The sequence below is a fragment of the Lepidothrix coronata genome, unplaced genomic scaffold, assembly GCF_001604755.1.
Source record: "Lepidothrix coronata isolate B3197 unplaced genomic scaffold, Lepidothrix_coronata-1.0 Scaffold74, whole genome shotgun sequence".
In the NCBI taxonomy this organism is placed as follows: domain Eukaryota; kingdom Metazoa; phylum Chordata; class Aves; order Passeriformes; family Pipridae; genus Lepidothrix; species Lepidothrix coronata.
The window spans coordinates 1138932-1160720 of NW_016690254.1; the positions used below are offsets into that span (position 1 = coordinate 1138932).

At 38.5% G+C, this 21789-nt stretch overlaps 1 protein-coding gene across 1 annotated transcript in view; it reads right to left on the reverse strand.

Annotated features, from left to right (window-relative positions):
* The window catches only part of PTPRN2 (protein tyrosine phosphatase, receptor type N2), a 577227-nt gene that overhangs the window by 7077 nt on the left and 548361 nt on the right, over window positions 1-21789 (reverse strand). The window contains exons 19-21 of the mRNA XM_017819358.1: window positions 21263-21316; window positions 19183-19247; window positions 3008-3081 (exon numbers count right to left, since the gene is read on the reverse strand). Coding sequence (XP_017674847.1) covers window positions 3008-3081; window positions 19183-19247; window positions 21263-21316 — 193 coding nt within the window. The remainder of the gene's footprint in view (window positions 1-3007; window positions 3082-19182; window positions 19248-21262; window positions 21317-21789) is intronic.

Consider the following 21789-nt stretch of genomic DNA (forward strand, 5'->3'; position numbering starts at 1 on the left):
CTTATTATGATGATCTGTCAAGCTGGAGATCAGCTGACCCCTCAAGGAGGTCACCCTCCAGTCACCCCTGACGTGAGCACAGGGCAGCATTGCACCCCCGAGCAAGAGTGTCTGTCTCGCCTGGGGACTGTGGACTGAGCAACAGGAACTCAGTATGGATTTTGGAGACAAATTCAGTGGAGACTACCAGCAGACCTCAGATGGGACCTTAATGGTTGAGGCAAAACAACTTACAAAGTGTGACCTTTATGTCCAGACTCAAAACTGACAGTGAAACACTGCAGTAAAGGGGACTGCAGTAGAGCAGACACGAGATGTGTGGGGATGTGGCCTTTCTGGGATGGTGCAGCTGAGCTCTTCCCCCTCCATCCTTCTGCATAGTACACACAGGCAAAACACAGAGAGTGCAGTTTCTATTGATGTATGTCACCACTGTCCAAAGAAAAGCCTTTACACACCTTCCACACTCTTCCACGAGGATGAACACAGAGCAATTTTTCAAGGAGCTCAGTTTGTTGGTCTGTACAGCTATATTGCCATTCACATATGCTATTGGCGTATACAAGGTTGTCTGGACATGAATTTTAACATCTAGTTTTGCCTAGAAAACTGAGCTGGATGGGCATTCAGTGGTGTCAGTCCACCTATAACGCAGAGGTGACAAGACTATACTTAATAAAAAATAATAAGCTATGTTTCATTAAGTCTACAAACAAAAATTCACAGGAAAACAAACTGGGTACATGTAGCATATATGATACAATAAAGAATCTAGCTGATATTACAGGTTGTGAGAGGAAGGATATAGAAGGAGAGAGGAGAAAAAGGAAATATATATTTTTCCCATCACAGAGAATACACTTCCTCCTTCATTACTTTTTCCTCTCACATGTAGCATATCAATTCTATTTTATGATTCCTCTGCAAAAAAAATTCCACAAACCCACAAACCCTCTATTATGCTTCCCAGAAATGCAGAATGTCGTTCTGATAATTTCATTAGAATTTATTACATACAATGCTTTTGAATTAAAGATCCCTTCCAGAAGACAAAATGCTGCAAACAAATCTTTCCTATGCCTACTGGAAATGTGGAGCGCTGCCTGCTGGAAACACAATAACATTGCTGAAGGAAGTTGATGTTTATTTTGCCTGGGGATATTCTCTAATTGGCATTTCTAACCTGACTTTTAATCCATCGTTTTAAATTACTCCAAGAGTCTAATATTCCTTATTTGTATTCAGTTGGGAAAGCACAGGGGTTTGTTTAAATCCATCAGAAAAATTCTCTGGGGATCGTGCATTGCTAGCATGTAACCAGATATTTATAATTTGCAAGACATTAGCTTGAATAAGTGATTTGGGTGGTTTTGAGAAAATGACAATGATGGAAGAAGAAGCAAGAGGAGAGATAAGCAATATCCTGAGAAAATTTTTCATCCTGGATGAAAACACAGGATACATTTTTTTTCTGGAGCTCTTCCAGACAGATGTTTGGAGGGAAAAAAACATGTCTTAAGGGAGATTTTCATGGAACTAGGGTAACTATTGCTGAGCTAAGTAAGAGAATTCGTTCACATAACCTCATTCTTTGGTTCTGGAGTGATGTTTTTTCTTCTGCTGAAGGCAACAAGCCATAATTTCTCTGCTCTGAAAAAGAAACTGGAATCTGAGCTCTATGTTGCTACAGAGCTGCTATATATTTTGGAGGCATTTACAGAGTAGTCCAGGACTTGCATCTTCTCTCAGAGTACATATATATAACATTGAATACTGTGTGCGATTTGCATTTTTTTTTCAGTCTGAATAATCAAAGCAGAAGAACGATTTGTGTGATTTTCTTGTCTTACCTGCAGATAAAGCTTAGTTAGCTTTGACTGGCTTATCTTTATTTTTCATGCACTTACTTAATTGGTAAATAATAATTAACGTTCCCCCAGCTGTTCTTCAGCACTACTTCTCCTCATATTAGTGGGAAAATAGAATGATTGGGAAGAGATTCAGGAAAAGTTATGAAAGTGATGTTGATTTCTGCAGCACATTTATTTCACCTTTGCCCCTCAGCAATTTCAGCTCCCTAAATGATGCAGAAATCCCTGTCAGTTCCAGCTTGGCCAAGACAGAGTGCTGTCACATTGCTACTCAGTTCGGGACTATAACTACCATTTGATATTTTATAATGTCATAAACAGATTTATTTGGTCTCCATGCCAGGAACAAGTTTCTTTATTGACATATTTGCAGCTCTTAACTTGCAGCAAATACTGTAAAATATCATTCCATACAACACTGGAATTGTTAATAATAGTAAGTTTCATTTCTAATTTAAGGGACTACAATCACACTATCGGCTATCTTTAAAAGTTTTACATTGTGGAAAAATGTCAAAACTATTACAACTGACAGGAATTAGAGAGTAAGGCATTCACCTCACCAAAGGGTACAAACATAGTTTTCGTGTTACACCCACAAAGGACAAGGCTGTAGGCATGATGTAAGCTTCTTCCATTCAAAGATACTAAAATTTACTAGATTTCCTACAAAACTTTATTTCCTTTAACTTAAAACTTCTGGGTTTTTTTCCCCATTAAAAAAATCAAATGCAGCAGTTACATTCTCTTTCATGAATAGAAGCTTTAAAAAAAATATTACATGCACAGTTAAGCACAGAGAGTCTAAGCAAATAATCCATAGTTCAGGATGAAACAAGAACATTCTTTCAAATGCACATTTTCTTTAGCAGGCTATAGATTGTTGTCTTGACTGCCCTTCATATATGGTAATCAAGATAGATGTTGGAGATGTTACAAGAAAGAACAGTAAACACCAAAGAAAGTAACCTAGATAAATCTTCAGCATAAATAAACCTCAGTTGGTAGGGAGCCAAACAGTAATCAGCAAGCGACCTGCGTTAAATTAGGTCATACCCTCTCTCTTCTGTCATGAAAACAACTACTGTGAAAGACCTTTAATGTATTTAAAATCCCAGTGGATTTATTGACAGTACCTTTGTCTGGACCATGCCTGGTCTCTGGTCCCTCAAGTGCTCCAGGGTAGCAGCAATATCAATCTCTTTAGCACCTGCAACAAACCACAAATTGGGCTGAGTTCAGAGCACAAGATAATCCATGCTGCATCTGTCAATCTCTTGCTATCAGGTTCCCTTTGGGCTAACAGTCCAATTGAAAATTATTACATCCATCTCTCAGCAGATTTGGCAGGCAGCTGCAATTTTTGTGTTCATATCGAAAAATAAGAGGTTGGGGCACCTTTTACTAACATTAATTCAAGAGAAGCCAAAGAAAAACAAATTCTTAAAAATGTCTCTTCCCCTAGAGCAGAATATATTTTGCAGAACCTAAGGGTCTGTCATGGCAAGGCCACTGAGTGTCCCTTTGTCAATTCTAAGAGTATGCACTGAATTAAGGGCCTGAACCACACAAAGAATTAACTCTGTAAAAACAAGGTTTAGGTGACCTTTTGTCACTTGCAGTTGAGATCCAGAAAACCTGTCCACGGCTCCCTTGTTCAGGACCTGCCAGACCATCTTGCTGTGTCATCACTGTTTCATCTGGAAAATCTAAGGCACTTTCTTTAGGTTATACTTTGGGATTCTGGATATGGCTGCTGTGTAATGATCAGGAGCACCAGGACACAGATAACAGACACAGACAACCCAACAGCTCCCTTCCTCTGTGCACATGGAGGTGCTTTCTTTCAGGACATGATCTATGGAGATCAAAGCAAGTCCTCAGGCCTCTTCCCTTTCTTATAATAAGACTAGAGAACTGAAGGGGGCAGGGAGATACTGATTTCCTCCTCAGTTTCCTCTAGTGTAAGACATTTCAAGACCACCCTCCTCATTTTCCTTAAGGGCCTAATCTGATAATGTGTTTTTGAGGGATTGAGGGGAAATCAGGATTTCCCCTCCTGTATGAGCTCCAAGACTGGTTGGAAATCCTTCGAGCTAAAAAGTTCAGCTACAGAATTTGGCTTTCGTGCACCTGTTCCCTTCTGCATCTTGCAAGAACATCTCATGGTGCTAAAGCATCAGGCAGATGGGCAAAGGGTCATCCTAGCTCAAGTGTACCTCCATCTCCGCTCCACTATTCCCTGCTGCCCTGGTTGGCCACGCACTCTCCTAGGGCAGATGTGGGTTTGTAGCTTGAGAAGCTTAGAAAGGTGCTGACCTCAGGTCTCTCCACTTTTGTACATTCACTTTTGTCATGAGATGGTTTATCAAGGGCAGTGATTGGCTACAATTCTGCAATCTGCTTCTATTTTAAAGGATACTCAGCTCTGAAGAAGACTGTGGCCCTTGGATGTGCAATTTGACAACCATTTTCCATTGTCTGGCCCTGGGAACTTCCTGGCCCAGCCTGTGCCAATCGCGACTTCCTTCTGGAGGCATTTAAATATGGCCAACTATTCACAGGTGTCTCAGTGGCCAACTTGTGGGCCATGCACCTAAAGCATTGTTCTTGCAACAGGTAACTTGCATACATCTGGAAACATACTTGTTTAGTCCTCAGAATTGGATTTTTAAAATTGGACCAAATGCTTATCACTCTTTCTACAACTCTTGTAATTTAGGGGCTTGTCTAACCGTAATTAGGTTCATGTCAATGTAAACATCATTCACCTCCTCACTTACCCAACTCAACTTTATAGCTCAGCACCACCTTTTAAAAAATTCAGAAAAGTAACTAATAGTGAATGATTTCATTTGGTGTCCTTGATAAAAGATATGAAAAGATAATTTAAAATAACATTGGCTCTACAAGAATAATTGACTTGCAATATGTTCTTCATATCAATGAAAATGTGTTCTTCAGCTGTATCAGAAATGAAATTAATTAATTCAGTAAATAAAATAGTGACAACTTAGAAGGTTATCTGACAGATAGTATTGCTAATTGCCAGGGATTGGGGTATTGTATGTACGACTTTTGCTCCCCGCTCCCCGCCCTCTCCAACCACTGGGATTTACAGGGATGGGCTTTGAAAAAAAAAATAATTATATTTTAAAATTAAAAAACCCCAAAATCTTCTTACAACAGAGCAAAGCAATACATACTTACATATGCTGTAAAATCTGATAATGGTGACAATAATTATAACTTAAATCTGTTGCAGGTTTTCCAGTGGCAATTCACCTGGAAAGCATCAGTAAAGGTACTCTTGCTGCAAACCCTAACACTGGTGTAACACAGTAGCTCATTTCTGTGTTTATTCTCACACATAAATGTGCAGTTAGGTGGGATTTTCCTGTTTCACCACAGATATCCATGGGACTAGAGCTGTGTGAGTACTGCACATGCTTTACAGCCTTACTTGTAGCTTCATTTGATTACCAGGAAATAAAACGTCCCAGTAGCATTTTGGCTCAACATCAGAGCAACTCTCAGAAATTAAGATATGAGAAAAATTTAAGACACTGTCATCCACGCACGAGGTTAAACACTGTCCTGAGCTGTCCTCTGAGCTGTGTGCTGCAAGGATGAACCTGGAGATCCTCCCACTGGAGCTGGCAGGCTCGAGTGCTACATGGCTGTGAACATATATGTCGCCCCACCAGTGAGGGATGGTCTTTATTGGAAATTACTGTAGCCTCAGGACAAAAAGGAAAAAGGTTCATGACAAGGCATAATAACACTCCTTAATGGCCAGACAGGCTTCTGAGCTTACCTTTGAAAGAGTTAATTTGTCCGTTTCTGTGATGCAGATTGCAGGCAGTTACTAGTGAACTGACACTTGCCTTTTTATCATCATTAAGGGAATGACATGACTAATAGTATGAACTACACTTGATCAAAAATTCCTGATCTAGCAAATCAGCAAAGCATATGCTTGCAATGGAACATAAGAACAGTCCTAGTGGGCTGGTGTGCTTAACGGGAAGCTTGTTCTGAAGTATTTTGTCAGTAAAGTCCCTGAAATGTCAGTTTTTCCTGATTAGTGTCCCCCAACCCATGGGTTGTGATCAGCAGGTCACCCAAAAGCACTTCTGACATCCTCAGTCATAGGTAATTAAAAGGAAAAGGAGAGGGAAGTATGATTTTGCCCAAATCAAGTGTCTTGTTGAGATGCCAGGGTGTTAGAGACAATCCAAAGCAGAGACATGGAGTGGTCTGCTACCCCCTTTTTTCCACCTCTGAATGCCTTGGATACTATCGTGATGGGGACTACCTAAGTACTTAGAGAGACTGGTCAACAAAGCTTAGGGCTGCAAAGACAGGATTCTGTTTTGGAAGAAAAATATCTTGGAATAAGAAAAGGAAAAGGGATGAAATCAATGGCATAGGATAAAGCCAGCATGACTTGTTTTCTGTCTACATGAGTAAACCTCTCTTCCTCCTCTGCACCTACATGTTCTGCAACTATTCCCTTATTGTGGCTAAAACAAATGTGTTTAAATATGCATATTGCTAGTCCCCTATTAAATCTCATTTTGTGATGAGGGCTTTTTTTCTCTTCAAGCTTAGGCTAGACTGCTGTTATACCATGTAGATTCAGCTCACTTCCACTGACGTGTGCAATAGCCTGTAGAAAGTTTTCCGGTGACAGAGACAGACAAAGGAAGAGATTTTCAAGGCACAAAGGGAGGTCTGAACCCAACCTGCCTTTACAGGTGAGAGAAGCTCAGTGTTTAAGTGCATCGTGAGCTTTCAACTCCCTTTGGAATTATTTTGCTGAAGTCTGACACAAATTCAACACCTTCTTTGCCATGCTCAGTCTTTCTCTTTAAGCTGAGAGTACAGCAGTATGGCATAACATTCCATAGTAACCAATTACATTTTATTTATGCTTTTGAGCCTTTTCGGGTGACAAAAAATACAGCATATGCTACATGACATTGGGAGAGAGGGATATTGCTTCTCAGGACATTGGGGTCAAGTCATGCTTTTACTGAGATGGCTACAAAACATCCACACGCTGCTAAGGTATTTTAAACATTGCTTATCTGGAAAGCCCACATATAAAGTACATTTGATGCAGTGGTTTAGAGTAAAAGCTGGAAGAACTCAATCCACTGATTCCATGGATATCCCGTTATTGAAGTGTTTTTCTCAGGCTACTAAATTATGAAGTCCAGTAATAAATGCAGATGTAAATTTATTGTCATACAAGAAATAATCTAGAGGAAGGGTTAAAAATACTAGGCTGGAGAGCATTGACATTTGTAAAAGAGAACACAAAATATGTCAAAAAGGCAATATTTTCTATCTTTTCTCCCCATCAATACATATCTGTCTGCTTAACAGTGCTACTGGTTTCAGAAACTAGAGAGGGATAAAAGAAGCAGCATTTAAACAATAAAAAACTGCCTTTTCACCTTTTGACTGTATTTTACTCTGCAGGGAATAAATTTGGTTTGTGTTTGTGACAGGTTTTTACACAATGGATTTCACTGCTTGTTTTAAATGAATGTACGAATGTAAGTTAGTGTGAGACTGATCTAATATTGTACCAGCACTATTGTGAAAAATGACTTTGCAATGTGCTTTTTTTAAAAAACAGAACATGCTTTTGCAGTAATTCATTGTGAGCCGGATAGTACCAGCCTTCCCCTTCCCTTAGCAGCTCAGTGAGCTCGCTGAGTAAATACCTCTGAAAGCACTTCCACACCAGTGCAAGCCAGATTTTAACTTCAGTAATTAACTATCATCTTCCAAAAGGCTTGAAGCATTCACAGTGAGTGCACAACAACCCACATCAGGAACATTAACTGGATAAACTAAAAGAAAACAAGAGAAGATGCAAGCTGAATGATATTTTGCCCCCAAGGAGAGAAGCGGTTTCTGAAGTTTAGGGTCATATCCTTTGCAACCCTTTCTCTCCCCGCAGGCATGAATGCAGGATGCACGCTGGCACTTAACAGCTGGTGCTCCTGATTAGCAGATCTCAAGGGGTTAAAGTGTTTGCCCTTAGATAGTTGCCTAAGTGGAGTATCCAGTATGTCATAAAAACACGGATAAAAGTTAAGTTCCCTTTTTCTCCCTCAGTGAATAACGACCTGGCCAAATTCTGCTGCCATAGGCTCCATGAGGTGACCAGCAGCCTGCCATATTTAAAATCACAGTGAATTAACTAACGTTAGTTTTATGACTATAATAATGAAAGCTTCCCTCTTTTCTCATCCCCCTAAGCGTGGCAGGGGACCTATTTTGCTAAGCACAAGACACACGACAAACACTCTGTGGAGGATCATCCCTTCCCCATTGTAGCAGTATTGCTGTCACTGTGATGGCACAGGAATATGACAAAGTTTGACAAGAGGGGTAAAATCTTTAAATGTATCAGCTGGGAAGGAAAAATTAAGGCATATCATCAAACAGTATTTTTCAGGTTCAGCAAACTACAGAGCTTGGGCACCTGAAAATGTGCTGGGTTGGTTTTTTTTGTGTTTTTTTTTTCTTTTCTTTTTTTTTTTTTCTTCTTTTTTTCCAGGTTATAAGAACAATCAGCATTTGTTATATAAATGCATGAAAATTTTGGCTTAATTAAGGTAATCTTTGAGATTTTTCTGTAATAGGCTTGAGCATACGCTGAAAGCAAAGTCAAAAGTCCTATTTTATTCAGCACTAATGAAAAGTGCAGTGTATATTCTGTGAAACTGATGGAATTTTATATTAAAGCCCTGTCTTAAAAGGAATATTTTAGATTCTAGATGCTCTGAATTTTCTGTGTATTTATAAAAATAAAATGATGCTTAAATACTTCATCAAAGCAGTTATTTGTGGGGGGTTTCTTTTTAAATAACCCAAACTGAAGGATTTTCTTTGTGAATGTTTCACAAATACATTTCACTCATAAATATTAAATTAAAAAGGATTTTTCTAGTTGGAAACAACTTTCAGATCTACCAGCATATATCCTCAAAAAGATATGATTATAACTCTGCAGAATGGCTCCAAATTTGTTACTGTGAGTCCTAAAGGATGGCTTGGTCATTAGGGGGCTATGTTTAGATACATTTCAGATCTCTTCCAGACTGAGACTCTGACTTCCTGCACCACTTTGGCTAAATCATTAAATTCACCCTGTGTTTCACACCATCATTTATAAAATGAACCACTTTTTTCCTACCTAATGAGTTGTTATGAAAGCAAGTCCATTAATGATTACAAGGTGCTTGGACACTAGAGAGGTGAGGACCTAGATAGATAGTCTATTTTTTTTTCCAATACCCTTTACACCTTTCTCAGTCCTCTTTCTGTTCCCCTTGATCATGAAATGATCACAAAGTTGAATATATGATGTAGGAGTCATGCTGCTGGTTGTAAACGGGGGGTTATTAACACTTTTACCATTTCTCCTTAAGGAAATTATGATGATCTGTGTGGGAATAAGCATTTCTCCCAACAGAAAAAAAATGGAGTACTAAGGGGAATACAGAAATGACCCATCAAGTGCCTTTCTTTTTATAGTGATAAGTATTCAGCTTCATTCTAGTCAGATATTACCTGCTTAATGCATCTTTTTATATTTATTGTATTGTATAGATTTTGAATTAGGCCTTGAAGGGCAAAGGGACTTGTTAGGTCAGATTAAAAACTGGCTTGTTAGAATCTTGAAGGAAGAGTCACTAATACAGTCCTTTACTCTGCTGTTGCTGGAAGCTGAAAAAGATCCAATTAATATTTTCAGGATGCTGCTGCTCAGCAGCCTTTAGCCTCAGATCCCACACGGCTCAGTGCTCACAGGCAGTCGGGAGTGCCATGGAAGATTCACTTGTAATATTATGAAATACCAAAAATACACTTGAGAAAGAAACTAAGGGAAAAAAATACAGTGCCAGTGAGGAGACTGAGCTGTCTAATCAGAGTGTGTCTGTGTTTAGGAAGAATACAAGTGTTTTTCATGTTTGGGTGATGACTGCATGACTCATGCCTAAAAGTGATGCGTCATGGTCAAAGCACACTTGTGCACAGCGGCTTTGTGCTGCCTTTCTTCCCTCCCTGTGTGAAGATTCTGACAAATAGGCTTTCTTGGCTTTAGTACTGTATTTTCTGGCCCTTTTCTGCATTCAGCTTTGCCATAGGAGGGAGGTAGACAGTGAATTATGGAGACCCAAGGACAGGCAGTGACTAGACTCAGGTCTGTTGAGAGCCTGATACACAAACATAGCCATCTATACTTCTGTCTGCAGTAGTGTATAGGAATAGAAGTGGGTTCTCTGGGGAGCTAGGAGGGTAAATCAGCACTCATGGACTATTACACTGTCACAGCTTTGCTGTTTCCAATGTCTAATGTAGCTGGACGTAGCACAGATATGCTATAGATTTGCCATGCTCCTAAAGCCCTGGATGCCTCCAGCTTCCTACTGACAAATTCTAAAGGATGGCTCGTGTAGCTGCTCCAGCAAGTGTTTGCCCCATTGAGCACTTAATGTTGCAGCAAAACATTTAATCACACCATATGAGGGGCAAACTCAATCTGATTAAAGAGAAAAGGGTCATAACTAGGGGGAGTGTAACACCACTTCTTCACTGACCATTAGTTTTAATGGCAAACCGGTAATATTTACTAACTAGCTTAGTCTCAAAGGCCCAACCTCATCTCATCTACTCCAGCCATCCTTGAAGTTCAAATTGGAGTTCGTCATCTCCTCTCCCAACAGCTAAGAGAGAGAAGGTAAACTCTGATGGCAATTAATTTGCCTGAGAATTATTCTCCAGAGGTGTATATCGTTCTCACTGATGACTGAGGAGACCTAGACAACTAGGTTAGGTGAGATGCTTAACACTAGATGTTTTATATGGCTAAAGTTAGCTGGAATGAACCTGGGTTGAAAAGAGCTGAGTTTCTGTTCTGCACTTTTGGGTTCACAAATGCTAGAATCTGCCAAATCCAATGGTGTTTGAGGTCTATGTTTTGTGCCCGTAGCCTTCTCCATTTCCCTCACCTCCCCATTTGGTGATTTTGAGGGAAATGACAAAAGCAGAGCAACATGGAACCACAATGAAAAGATAAACCAGTTGCAGTATAGTGTAGTGAAGGACACGGAAGTGAAAAATGTGTTGTATGAGTAACAGCTATGCTGCAAAGAAATGAGAGTATTTTCTTCCTTCAACTTGCATTATCTAAGTGCTCATTAAGTAAAAACATTTGTAAATATTAGAGATAAAAAAGGGAGCTCACCATCAGCTAGAAATTGCAAAAATAAAAGCAATTTTCATTTGTAGTTATCCAGATGTCTGTTGTTGTAACTACTAGAGTTCTGCTATTGGTCAGAAGGATCATTGGAAGCTTTTCATGGAAAGAGAAAAGAGTCAGCAAAAACCTAGTGAGGGACACACTTTTAAAGAGAACAAAAAAGATAAATGTACTGAGGCTGGCGTTTTCATAAAAAGCTTATTCTGTCTCTGAGATGAACAAAATTTGTGTGCATGTGTGTATGTACTTAGGGATGGACCCAATGTATACCTAAATCAGTGAAGTGTTGATAATTTCAGACGAATACATAAGTACTTATATACACCTAACAAAATTAAAATTTCACTACCTTAATTAAAAACCTAAAACTGAAACAACTTCAACAAAAGAACCCAATGGGCAAGGCAAACATGTAAGTAGGAAGGGAGTACTTATGGTAATAAAAGTGAAATAATTATAATACTTGTGACAGTCATATACACACAGACCATACGTTACATAACGTGTTATTGTTTACACATTTTACATTAATACTTGAGGACTGCATTTTATAAATGCATAAATGTGATATGGCTTTGTCAGTACACAGTCCAAAGGAAGGTGACACTGAAGATGGAACACCTAGAAGCAGTCTAATATTTTAAAAAATGCTACAGGAAAATAATGCTTCTAAGCTTTATACTGATTTTAGCAGCCTTGCAAGGATAGAACTCACTGCTGACATGTCAGCTTTTAAGCTAATATCCTTTGTCAATGCAGAAAAAACATGCAGAAACCACTCACTGTAACTGAATGCAAATGGATGCTAATTTGAGGACCAATCCTTCCTCACTCCAACTGTGCGTGAGAATTGTCACATCGCATTCTGTACCATATAGGAATTGTTTCTCTTTTACATCTAGATTTCCTCTGCCCTCCCCTGAAGTTGAAAGTAAAATGAATATGCCTAAATTACTACATGCAAGAAAGGAAGTTAATGAGTTATATTCTGTATGGTATAAGATGTCCCATAATCACCTATGGTCACACTAGAAAATACCAGTGCAGACATCTCAGTTCAGCTTATTCATGCACCTGCAGACACACACAAAGCACATGCAAAGCACATTGCAGAAAGAATTGTGAATATGCTGCTACTGCTGGCTTACAGGTGCTTCCCAGGATCAGCACCTATAGAGTTTTACACAATTTGCTCCTTTTAGTATCTCTTCCAGAAGCTATTGATAAGTTACCTGAGAGGCAGTCGATCTCCGTGTGCTGAATTGAACATGAATGAAGTTTAGATGCTTATTGGAAGAAATGACATTTCTGAAAACATGCCTCAGTTGGCCTTAAAAAATCTTGGAGTCCCCTTTGGAAAATACAAATTTTCTTTCCAGGGGACACGGAGGTAGCTCGCTCACATGAAACTATTATATTGTAAGAATTATGATTTACAATACTTCCATTTTACATTGCACGTAGGTGGTAATGCTTTCACAAGACAGTACATGGAGTGACCTGAATAAAAGATGCAATTATCGTGGATTCATTCTTTAACAGAGTTTATCCTAAAAAGTGACTGAACTGGTCCAGCTATATAAGTTGTGGAAAAAGCACACTTTAGTTAGGCAATATACATTGTACCCTTTACAGGAAGAATACTACCATCCAGTCCCTTGAACGCTTCTCTGCTGCATAAGATTAGCTACTGAAAAAGAAGTAGTTTTTCACTCTGTATATAAACCTCCTTTCCCAAACATTTATTCAGCTGTTTCTCGAACCAGTGGCACGGTACTTCCATGGCCAGCTTTTTCACTTTTCCATATTCCAACCTACCCATTGTGTGAAAAAATGCCGCCCAAATTCCTTATCTGCTTGTCTCCTCCTTAGTTTCAGTCAATGACCCCTTGTTTTCAAATTAGTCACTATCTCAAGCTGCTTACTGACATCAATACGTTTCTTTCAGGGTCTTCTAACGCTCTATGGGGACCCCCCTTCGTGCTCCCTTTCCCAAGGAAAAGCCCATGTCTGATCAGTCTTTCTTCACAATTCATTTGCCCCAAACTCTGGATAATTAGGATTGCCTTCTACCATACTTTCCTACTCCCAATTCTTTTCCAGTAAAATCCTCAGAATAGCAAAAAGCTCAAGAAATATGGCTCTTTAAGGGTAATCCCTGACCACTAAACTATATAAAAAAAAGAAAAAAAAATCAAAGAAATCACATTCATAACTTATTTGCTTTTTGTTTGAAATTTCTGTATCTCATAAAGGAAACCACCTAAAAATGCAGACCATCCAACATCCACTAGAAAATATCAACCAACAACATCTACCCCGTGGTCACTAATGCATCTCACAACAGAAGCTTGTAGAACATGCTACATTTTTATCTTCCTTTTATGAACTGTTAATCAGTGACTCTATACAGTGAATAACCTGCCTAAAGCTTTAAAGTGTTATATGTCAAAATGTGCTTTTCAAAGGAAATAAACACTGTTTTAAATAGCTTTTCTTAAATACTGAGAGCTTGCTGAGCATCTCAGGCTGGACCATAAAAAACTATCCTATACATTCCCTATATACACTTCTGCATATAGCTGGGGGCCCAGCTCTCATTGTGATTAATTATCTGCTGGGAAAGGCTGTAAGAATGAGCACTATTTGCCTAATTGTGTTTCCAGGGTAACTCATTACATAAAAGTTACAATACATAAATGCAGCTTATTTGAAAAACCGGCCTTACAACATATGATATGTTTACATGGACACTGGGAACTTCCTTCGGAAATTGAAATAGCAACATTTCAGATTTAAGTGGTTGGTATTATTGCTGCTGAGAATTGAGGCAGTCTTATGGATAGCACAATGGTACACAAAGCAAACCCCAGTTTTTTGGATCCATTGGCCTGCATTACTTTTCTGTGTTCCTAGACATAATAATCTATCTCATCCAAATCTCAAACATCAGCAATGTGACTAATTCAAACTTGGAACATAAAAAAAATTAGCCTGAATTTTTCTGTTGTAAATTTTTATCCAGAATACCACCTATTTCTAATCCCATGTTTTGTCCTCTTAACATTAGATACCTTTAAAAAAAGGTAATCTCTCTTTCACACCATATATTCTCCTAACCACTGTATGACATGTAGTATGTTAAATTTTATTTTCATGGGGGAACCTGGATGCTAGGCTGAAAAAATATTCCCTCTTCACCAAAAGCATGTCAGAAACAGTCAGCTCTGGACTTGTATCTGCACAACTGAACAATAGAATTTTCTCAGACTTTGCATAAGGACTCAAAAATAAGCAGATTGAATCCATCTTAACACGAGTATGGGCAAGCATTTCCTTTCATAAGATCCTTTCAGAGAGGAGCTAACCCCACAACTTCATTATGATTGTTAAATCCACACAGCAGATAAGCAAAACCTCAGCAAGGGTTCAGATTAGCCCAAATCATTTGATCACGATGAGTCAGAAGGCGAATTAAGGAATCTTTTGTTTTGCCTTAAAATGTCACGGTATAAACTGCATCTGCTCAGGAGCTGACTCACAAGACCCTCAGACAATAGGGTAGCAGGGGCAAGGAAAGGACTTGGGGAGATAACCTCAACAGCCAGCCCAGGCTAGAGCGTGTGTGCTCATCAATTATAATCCAAGCTTTTGAATACAAGAGAATAAACTGTGGGTTTGGCTTTGCTAAATCAAATCTTTTTGCTGGGTTTTAGAATTTGGAAATCAATACTTTAAAAGGATTTTAAAATTCATATTTGCCTTTCCTTTGACTCATCTCGTTCCAGCTAGTTCAAACACAAGAAAATGGATGGTCAGCAAACCCTAAGCAGCTGCTGACTGGATTAATATCTAAAAATCAAACTATTATCTACACTATCCAAGCCTCTCAGTTCAGAAAAATGAAAGTGGGAAGACTCATAATCTCATTTCTTTCTTTTTTTTTCTTTCCTTTTTTTTTTTTTTTTTTTTTTGGTGCCAGAAACACTCAATAAAAATGTCTTGCAATATATCACACTTTTAGTCACTACAATAAGCCTGCGGGAAAGACATGAAATGAGAAAATTCTCGACTTTTCTCTAGATCACACAAAAAGAAAAAAAACCTGATCAGCTCAGAGTTACCGTGAGTTTGGGGTGAGGAAGGAATATCAAGCAGACTAAATCTAAATCAGCTTATCTTCACTAGTAACAAAGGATAAAACTTGTAAATACATCAAGAACATTGAAATTCTCAGCAGAAATCAGTCTCAGAAAAACAGTCTTTATCAAAAATCCAGCAAGCATTGTTATCTACAGAAACAATCCATTATCATTTTCTCTATTTATTTAAATCATGAAAATGCACATGGTTTGAACTAAGTCACTTCTCATCTTCTAACTCAAAACCAAAGCTTGTACTAAGCAGTCTGTCATGGAAGTGAGAGGTGATTTGTTAACTGTCTTAAAATTGTATCTGTGTACAAGAAGCTATCATAGTTAAATAGATATCATAGTTAAAACATGTTAAATAGTATTTAAATATGTTACGGTAAGGTCAGATTCAGTACTGTTTAGTTTTTGTTATTAGTTTGATGGGTATAGGATCAGGGTCTTGTAACTACTCTGCATATCACAGAATCAAAGAATCATAGAACACCAGGTTCGAATGGAACGTCAAGGATCAATTGTCCAAACTTTCTAGGCAACAGCATATGAATGAATCTAGGAAGAAAAACATGATAGTAATAAACTACACGATAAATAGCAGCTTTAATTATTGGTACAACTGAACAGAAGGATACATTTTGCCTTTAAGAATTTCTGCTGACATGACACAGGAATGGTAGCACTGGATAGACATCACTGCTCTCTGACCGTTCCAGTATCTAAGAAGATTATTTAATGTGGCTGTTTGGAGTCAGTGCACAGATGCAGTCATTGCATTTACTGCGTTCAGGAAAGTGAAATTCATTAAGAACCTGCCCCCATAGGAAATCCGTCCCAGTGCTCCTGTGAGCTCCTGCATGTCCTCCCATCAGCTCAATCCCCCCTAAGTACACCACGGGGGCTTTTCTGCCATTGGCACCAACTTTTACCATTCTGCAAAGTGTCCTAGACCAAGATGCTTTGATTTTTTAAAATTTTGTTCCTTAAAATTCCCTTCCTCAAAGAAGTTGGGGCTGTCCAACTGACATGGCAGATGTCTAGCACAAAATCTTCTCCAACTTGATTTCTTTTCACCTGCTTTAGGCTTTATGATCAAGTCCCTTGCTGGTGGCTTTCAGCATTTAAAATAATATAAGGGGTGGCAAAAAGCAAGGTAGTAGAAGATATGAATGTATGTGTTTAACAGAGTAAGTATTAGCACTAATTCAATGAGCAGCAGAAGAAATTGTAAATGACAAAGGCATTTACAGTTAACTGTCTAAGAGAATGCAGGGAAGTAAATCATTACATGAAAAAGGAGCTCCTTTTCCCAACCTACCCTATTAAAGACCCCACTAAAGAGCCAAGGCATTTATTGATTGCTTTCTACTTTCCCACTGCTGAAACTAAGTACTCCTCTATTTACTTTGATTTAAAAATGCATTGTTGTCTACTTTCTAATAAACCAGACAGTGGAACAAGAAACTCAAATTATTCTAAGTTTATTCTTAAAAGTCCGTAGTGTAGGGGTTTTTTTTGGTTGTTGTTTTTTTTTTTTTTTTTTTTTGAAAGACTGAAGGCCTTAATCCTTAAAAGCCTTTTTGAAAGAAGGGTTCCTCGATGCTGGCCCTGCAGCTGGGCCCAGATTGAAAGTGCACTTACATTTTTATGTTCAGCGCTGAAGGACTCTGAAGTTAGCCCTCGCACTGCACATAAAAGCTTTGGAAAGGGCATTCTTTGCCACTCGTGCAATTCATTCTCTAAGAAAAGGAAATGGAAAGAAAGATTTCATGTCCAGGGCTTCAGGCCTTTGATCATTTGATGAACATTGGATCCTCAACCTGGGCCTCCAGCTTCTCAGGCCAGACAAAGAGGGCCCCGGCCGCACAGGCTGGGCCGCGGCTCCCGCCCGAACAAAACCTTTGGCGGCCGCACAGTGTGACAGCCTGGGAAAGGCCCACCTCAGCAGGGCTGAGATGCCCGCTCTGCCCTTTGATCTTTCATTTAAACTCCAGCCAAAGCACCAGGTCAGGGGATTTCACGTCGCACACCCCCATGGGCAGAGGGGAGCAGGTCAAGAACAAAATGGGGGTGACCGATCTCCAAAAAGCCCTGTGACGCCTTTCTCTGGCCAGTTTCACATGACTTGTCTGGTATTGTGAAGCGCTAAGCCCACACTTAAAATGGAATTTGACATTACATGGTACAATGGAGTCAATAAATGGCATTCTTCAGTGCTTTTACAACAAAGTCAACCCTCCCTTAAGTGGCTGAAAGCCCCGAGCTAGAAAATACTTCTCATTTACTTCTTTACGCCAATAAATTGCATATACTTTAAATCTAGTTTTCACTATGGCTTCTCACTGCTGATGACTGAAATGAGTTGAACAAACACTTAACAAAGGTCTGCATTAATTTTACGATGTACCGTTGCTTCTATTTTTAAAGTCTAGGTTGTCACGTGGCATGTAACAAGCATTGGAAATATCTTCATATTCCTTCACAGACCAAAAACCTATTTTCCAATGAGCAAGAAAAACTAATCTCATCCCACTGAAAAATTTATTTTCAGTATGGTGCAAAGGAGAAGGCAAACATACAACTTCTTTTAGCATCAGCAGCAAGTTCCACATGATGCTCGCAGGCAGAAAATTCAGTCCATGTTTGATGAGACATGTTAACAGAATCCAGAGAGGAAAAAAATGCTAAAATCTTCTTTCTAAAGGGACAGGATGCCACCATGTCCCAGAGGACTGGAATATTCAGGATGCAACAGCAGATGACTGTAAAGCATGGAGTATATTTTTAAACTACATATAAAAATATGTCTGTGTTAGAAGATTTTAAACAACAACTGTAAAGTGACTAGAACTCAAAGAACTAAATATTATTGTTTCTCTATATAAATTAATATGTTTTTAGAACTAATCCTTTTTCATTAAATACAGATGTGCATAATGCCGGATCAAGGTGGCTTAAGAATTCAGGTTAAGAGTCAGTAAAGGTAAATTACTATTTTTGTATATTTTTTGTCAGGTTTACATGCCTGCTTTCACCTTCCATCCTTTTGAAGACAGTATCAGTATTAAAAATTTCTTTAGTTCTATCAAAAATTATTTCAGGGTATCTTAAGTACTTCCCATCATGAACCATTTACCAATCAAGAAAAAATAAAGGAACAGTCTCAATCTCTAGAGATCTATAGACTTCATTTTAAACAAACAACAGTTTATGTTTATGTTGGCAGATGATTTCCCACTTTATAAAATTACATGTCACAGATAAGCCCACTAAGAAACAGAAAAGTTAAATACAATGTTCAGCATCAAACAGATAGTGCCAGAACTTGAAACAGAGAATTAACTGATTTATTTTCAGTCCCCTATTCCTGTTCACTACAGTCTTTTTCCTTCTAAGAGACAAATTTGTGCAGCACATGAGGCCCTGTCTGGCACCAGCACTTTTAGGTCCTTTGGTGGCAAAGGGCAGCTACAAAAAGCAAAGTGATCACAACTGACCATCGTGGCTGGGTAGGTGACAGGGGACTGAGCAAGTCATGACCAGCCCAGGGCCTAACCCATGGAACCACTAAACCAGAACTGTACAGACCCAAGGCTTCTAATTCTAAAAACAGTAGTCCTATTTCAAACGATAAATTTAAAAATTCAAATACTTTTCAACAGCACAAACACACCTGCTCATTCACAAAGCATTTGCGTTAGGGTTTGCTGTTTAAAATTGTTATGAAAATAAAACTATAGAACATTCAGGAAAGAGTACAATTTGCCTCTAATTTATTCTCAGATTTTCTGTGACTATTGCTCCCCCACTGTTGTCATGGCAACACAAGCACATTTTTCAGTACTGAGGAAGTAACAAGCCTTTCGATTCTCACCTTTGGCCATTTTATTGAGAACCATGTCAATTAGAATGTAGGTTCCACTTCTTCCTGCACCATCGCTGCCAACAGAAAAGGAAAAAGAAAAAATAAAGCCTATCAATGTGAATCTAGATTCAACATGAAGGTACCTGCCTTTAATGTTATATACTGTTACACATGGGGGGAGAGGAGAGAATGAGGGGTTAAGGTAGGGAACTGAGAAAGGAGAGAAAGCTTGAACTGAATTAACACAAGCTGGTTGTGGAAGATTAACCACTAGCCTGCATGGATAATGGGCCTTCGCTTTGATTTTTTAAGCCAAGTTGTGTTTATGTGAGAAAAACATTTTAAACAACAGTGGAAAAGTCACTAACCCTAAACCAGGATACCACTTCTCTTCAATGACCTCACAGTCAGTTGAGATCAAAAATCACAGAATAAGTGAGACCAGAACATTAACCAGAACAGTCAAAAATGCATTTGAACACAGTGTTCAGAGGGAATGCAGAGACCTGTTCAAGAACTAAAATATTTGGTTATGGAGGGACTGCAGTCTTTCCTCACTATGCATCATAAGTGGTTCGGTTTTTAATTTTTACCTTTCCCTTTAATTCTTCCTTGGTTGCAACGACCAGAAAAAACATTATAATGTAATTCCTAAGAAACAGCTTTAACTTTTATGTATCAATAGCCCTTCCTCAGAGATGTGAGATCGAGCCTCATGAGGGGGAAAGTGCCCTAATCTGAATGCAGCTTCTGTCCCTTTCAGAGAGCAATGTGTAATTGCCAGCGTGATGCTCTTTTAGAGCTGCTGTTAGCAAACATAATTAAGACTTTAAGCAAAAGCTTTTTTACCTTCCCTCCCCAAAATTTTTACAAAGGTGCATGTGTGACCAATTAGACTGGTATGTAGTTTTATTAATTAAGCCATTATTTTTATTGGTAGCTCAATTTGTGTACAAGAATTAACGAAAGGAAAAATAATAGAACAGCATGAAGTGCGTTACTGCATTCTGTTTACAGGCAGACTATGAAACTTAATTTTTGTTAAGTCTCCGTAGAACGAGTTTTTTTTTTTCCAGTTATTAGATCGCTGTTTAGAGAAAAGGAGGTAATAATTTTTTTTCTCTGTCTATGAAGGGAATAAAGACACAGTCTTATTACTTAAGCTGAATAATGAGAGACAAGGCAGCGATCAGGATCAATAAAAACAAAAACTGATGAGCTGATGGTACATATTTCCATCCACTGCAGTAAGGAAACAATGAGAAACTTGAAGGTTCTTCATTCTGGTTCAGATATTTATTATCTCAGGTTTCCTGAAGGCAATGCAAACAAGCCTTCTCTGGAGCATTCACCTCTGCTGAGGCCTCCTTGCATCCAGTGGAAGGTGACTCAGCTGAACCAGGTGAGAAACACATCCCCTCCCTCCTCAGTACCACCCAAAGTGGAGTGCCACGTGGCAAACGTCCTGCCTCTTAGCAGGGCAGGTTTTCTACCTTCATTATCTACAAGGATATTTTTGATAAGTAGTGCAGCATTCTCCTTACAGCTCAGAACCTCCAATGGCAAAACACAACATTATAGTAAAGTTTTCCATTGACCTGCCTGACAGCCTTCGTGTGCATCTATCAGATTGTCAGGCCTAAAAATAATCTGTGATTAAAGGATTACTCAGGCAGTTTTACACTCCCTGACACTGCCCTCTTACCATGATCTCTAAAAGCAAGCAAAGAAGAAATAAAACATAACTATCTGTTAATAAAATAAGGCTAAATTGGGAGGGAATGCAAAAAACCTCCATAGTTTTGAAGATATATGAAATTGAAGTGCTACTTATACTGGAAAGTCTGACCATACATTGTTAAGTCACGGCTCAATGTCTACAAAATCATATGAAAGGATAATTTTATTATGAAAACAGATCCTAAGTATTAGTTAGCATTAAAACCCAGTTGAATTAAACTTAATACCTTCAGCCTACCTCACTGTTTAGTGATTAATCTAAAGCTTTAACTTGCTCACTTAACTTATATCTATATTAAATTCTAACACATATAGATCTCTCTAAAGCTATTTTAGAAATTGTACTTGCCTGCAATGAACAACTACTGGACAAGAGCGACCCCTGTAGCACTTGTTTACTTTTCTGAAATAAAACAGACACAAAAAATTAATTAAGCACATTATAACTTTTTCTTTAGCCAACTGTCAAAAATAAGCAATAAGAAAATGCAAATATTGCTGTCTTTAAAGAAATACTCAGGATGATAATTTCTTAATGTAACGAGCAGATGTTAGGTACATAATCTTGTTTAAAGTTTACTTCTGCTTTGCTGCTGTAGAAATCCCAGAAAACATCCCATTATTACTGTTGTCTGGGCAAAATAAATGAACTATTTTCTCAAAAGGTTCATGTATCTCCAAAATTAAGATTACCTTGAGATGCTTTAATTTTAAAGCAAACTCTGAGTTCATGAGCTTGCTCAAAGAAATATCAAGGGGCATCAAACTGAATCCAAAATTAAAAATGGCTAATCCAGTACTCTTTGTGCAATGTGTGCTGAGTTGTAACACTACTTCTTCCCAGAAAGGCAAATACCAAATCTCCTGAAAGGCTTC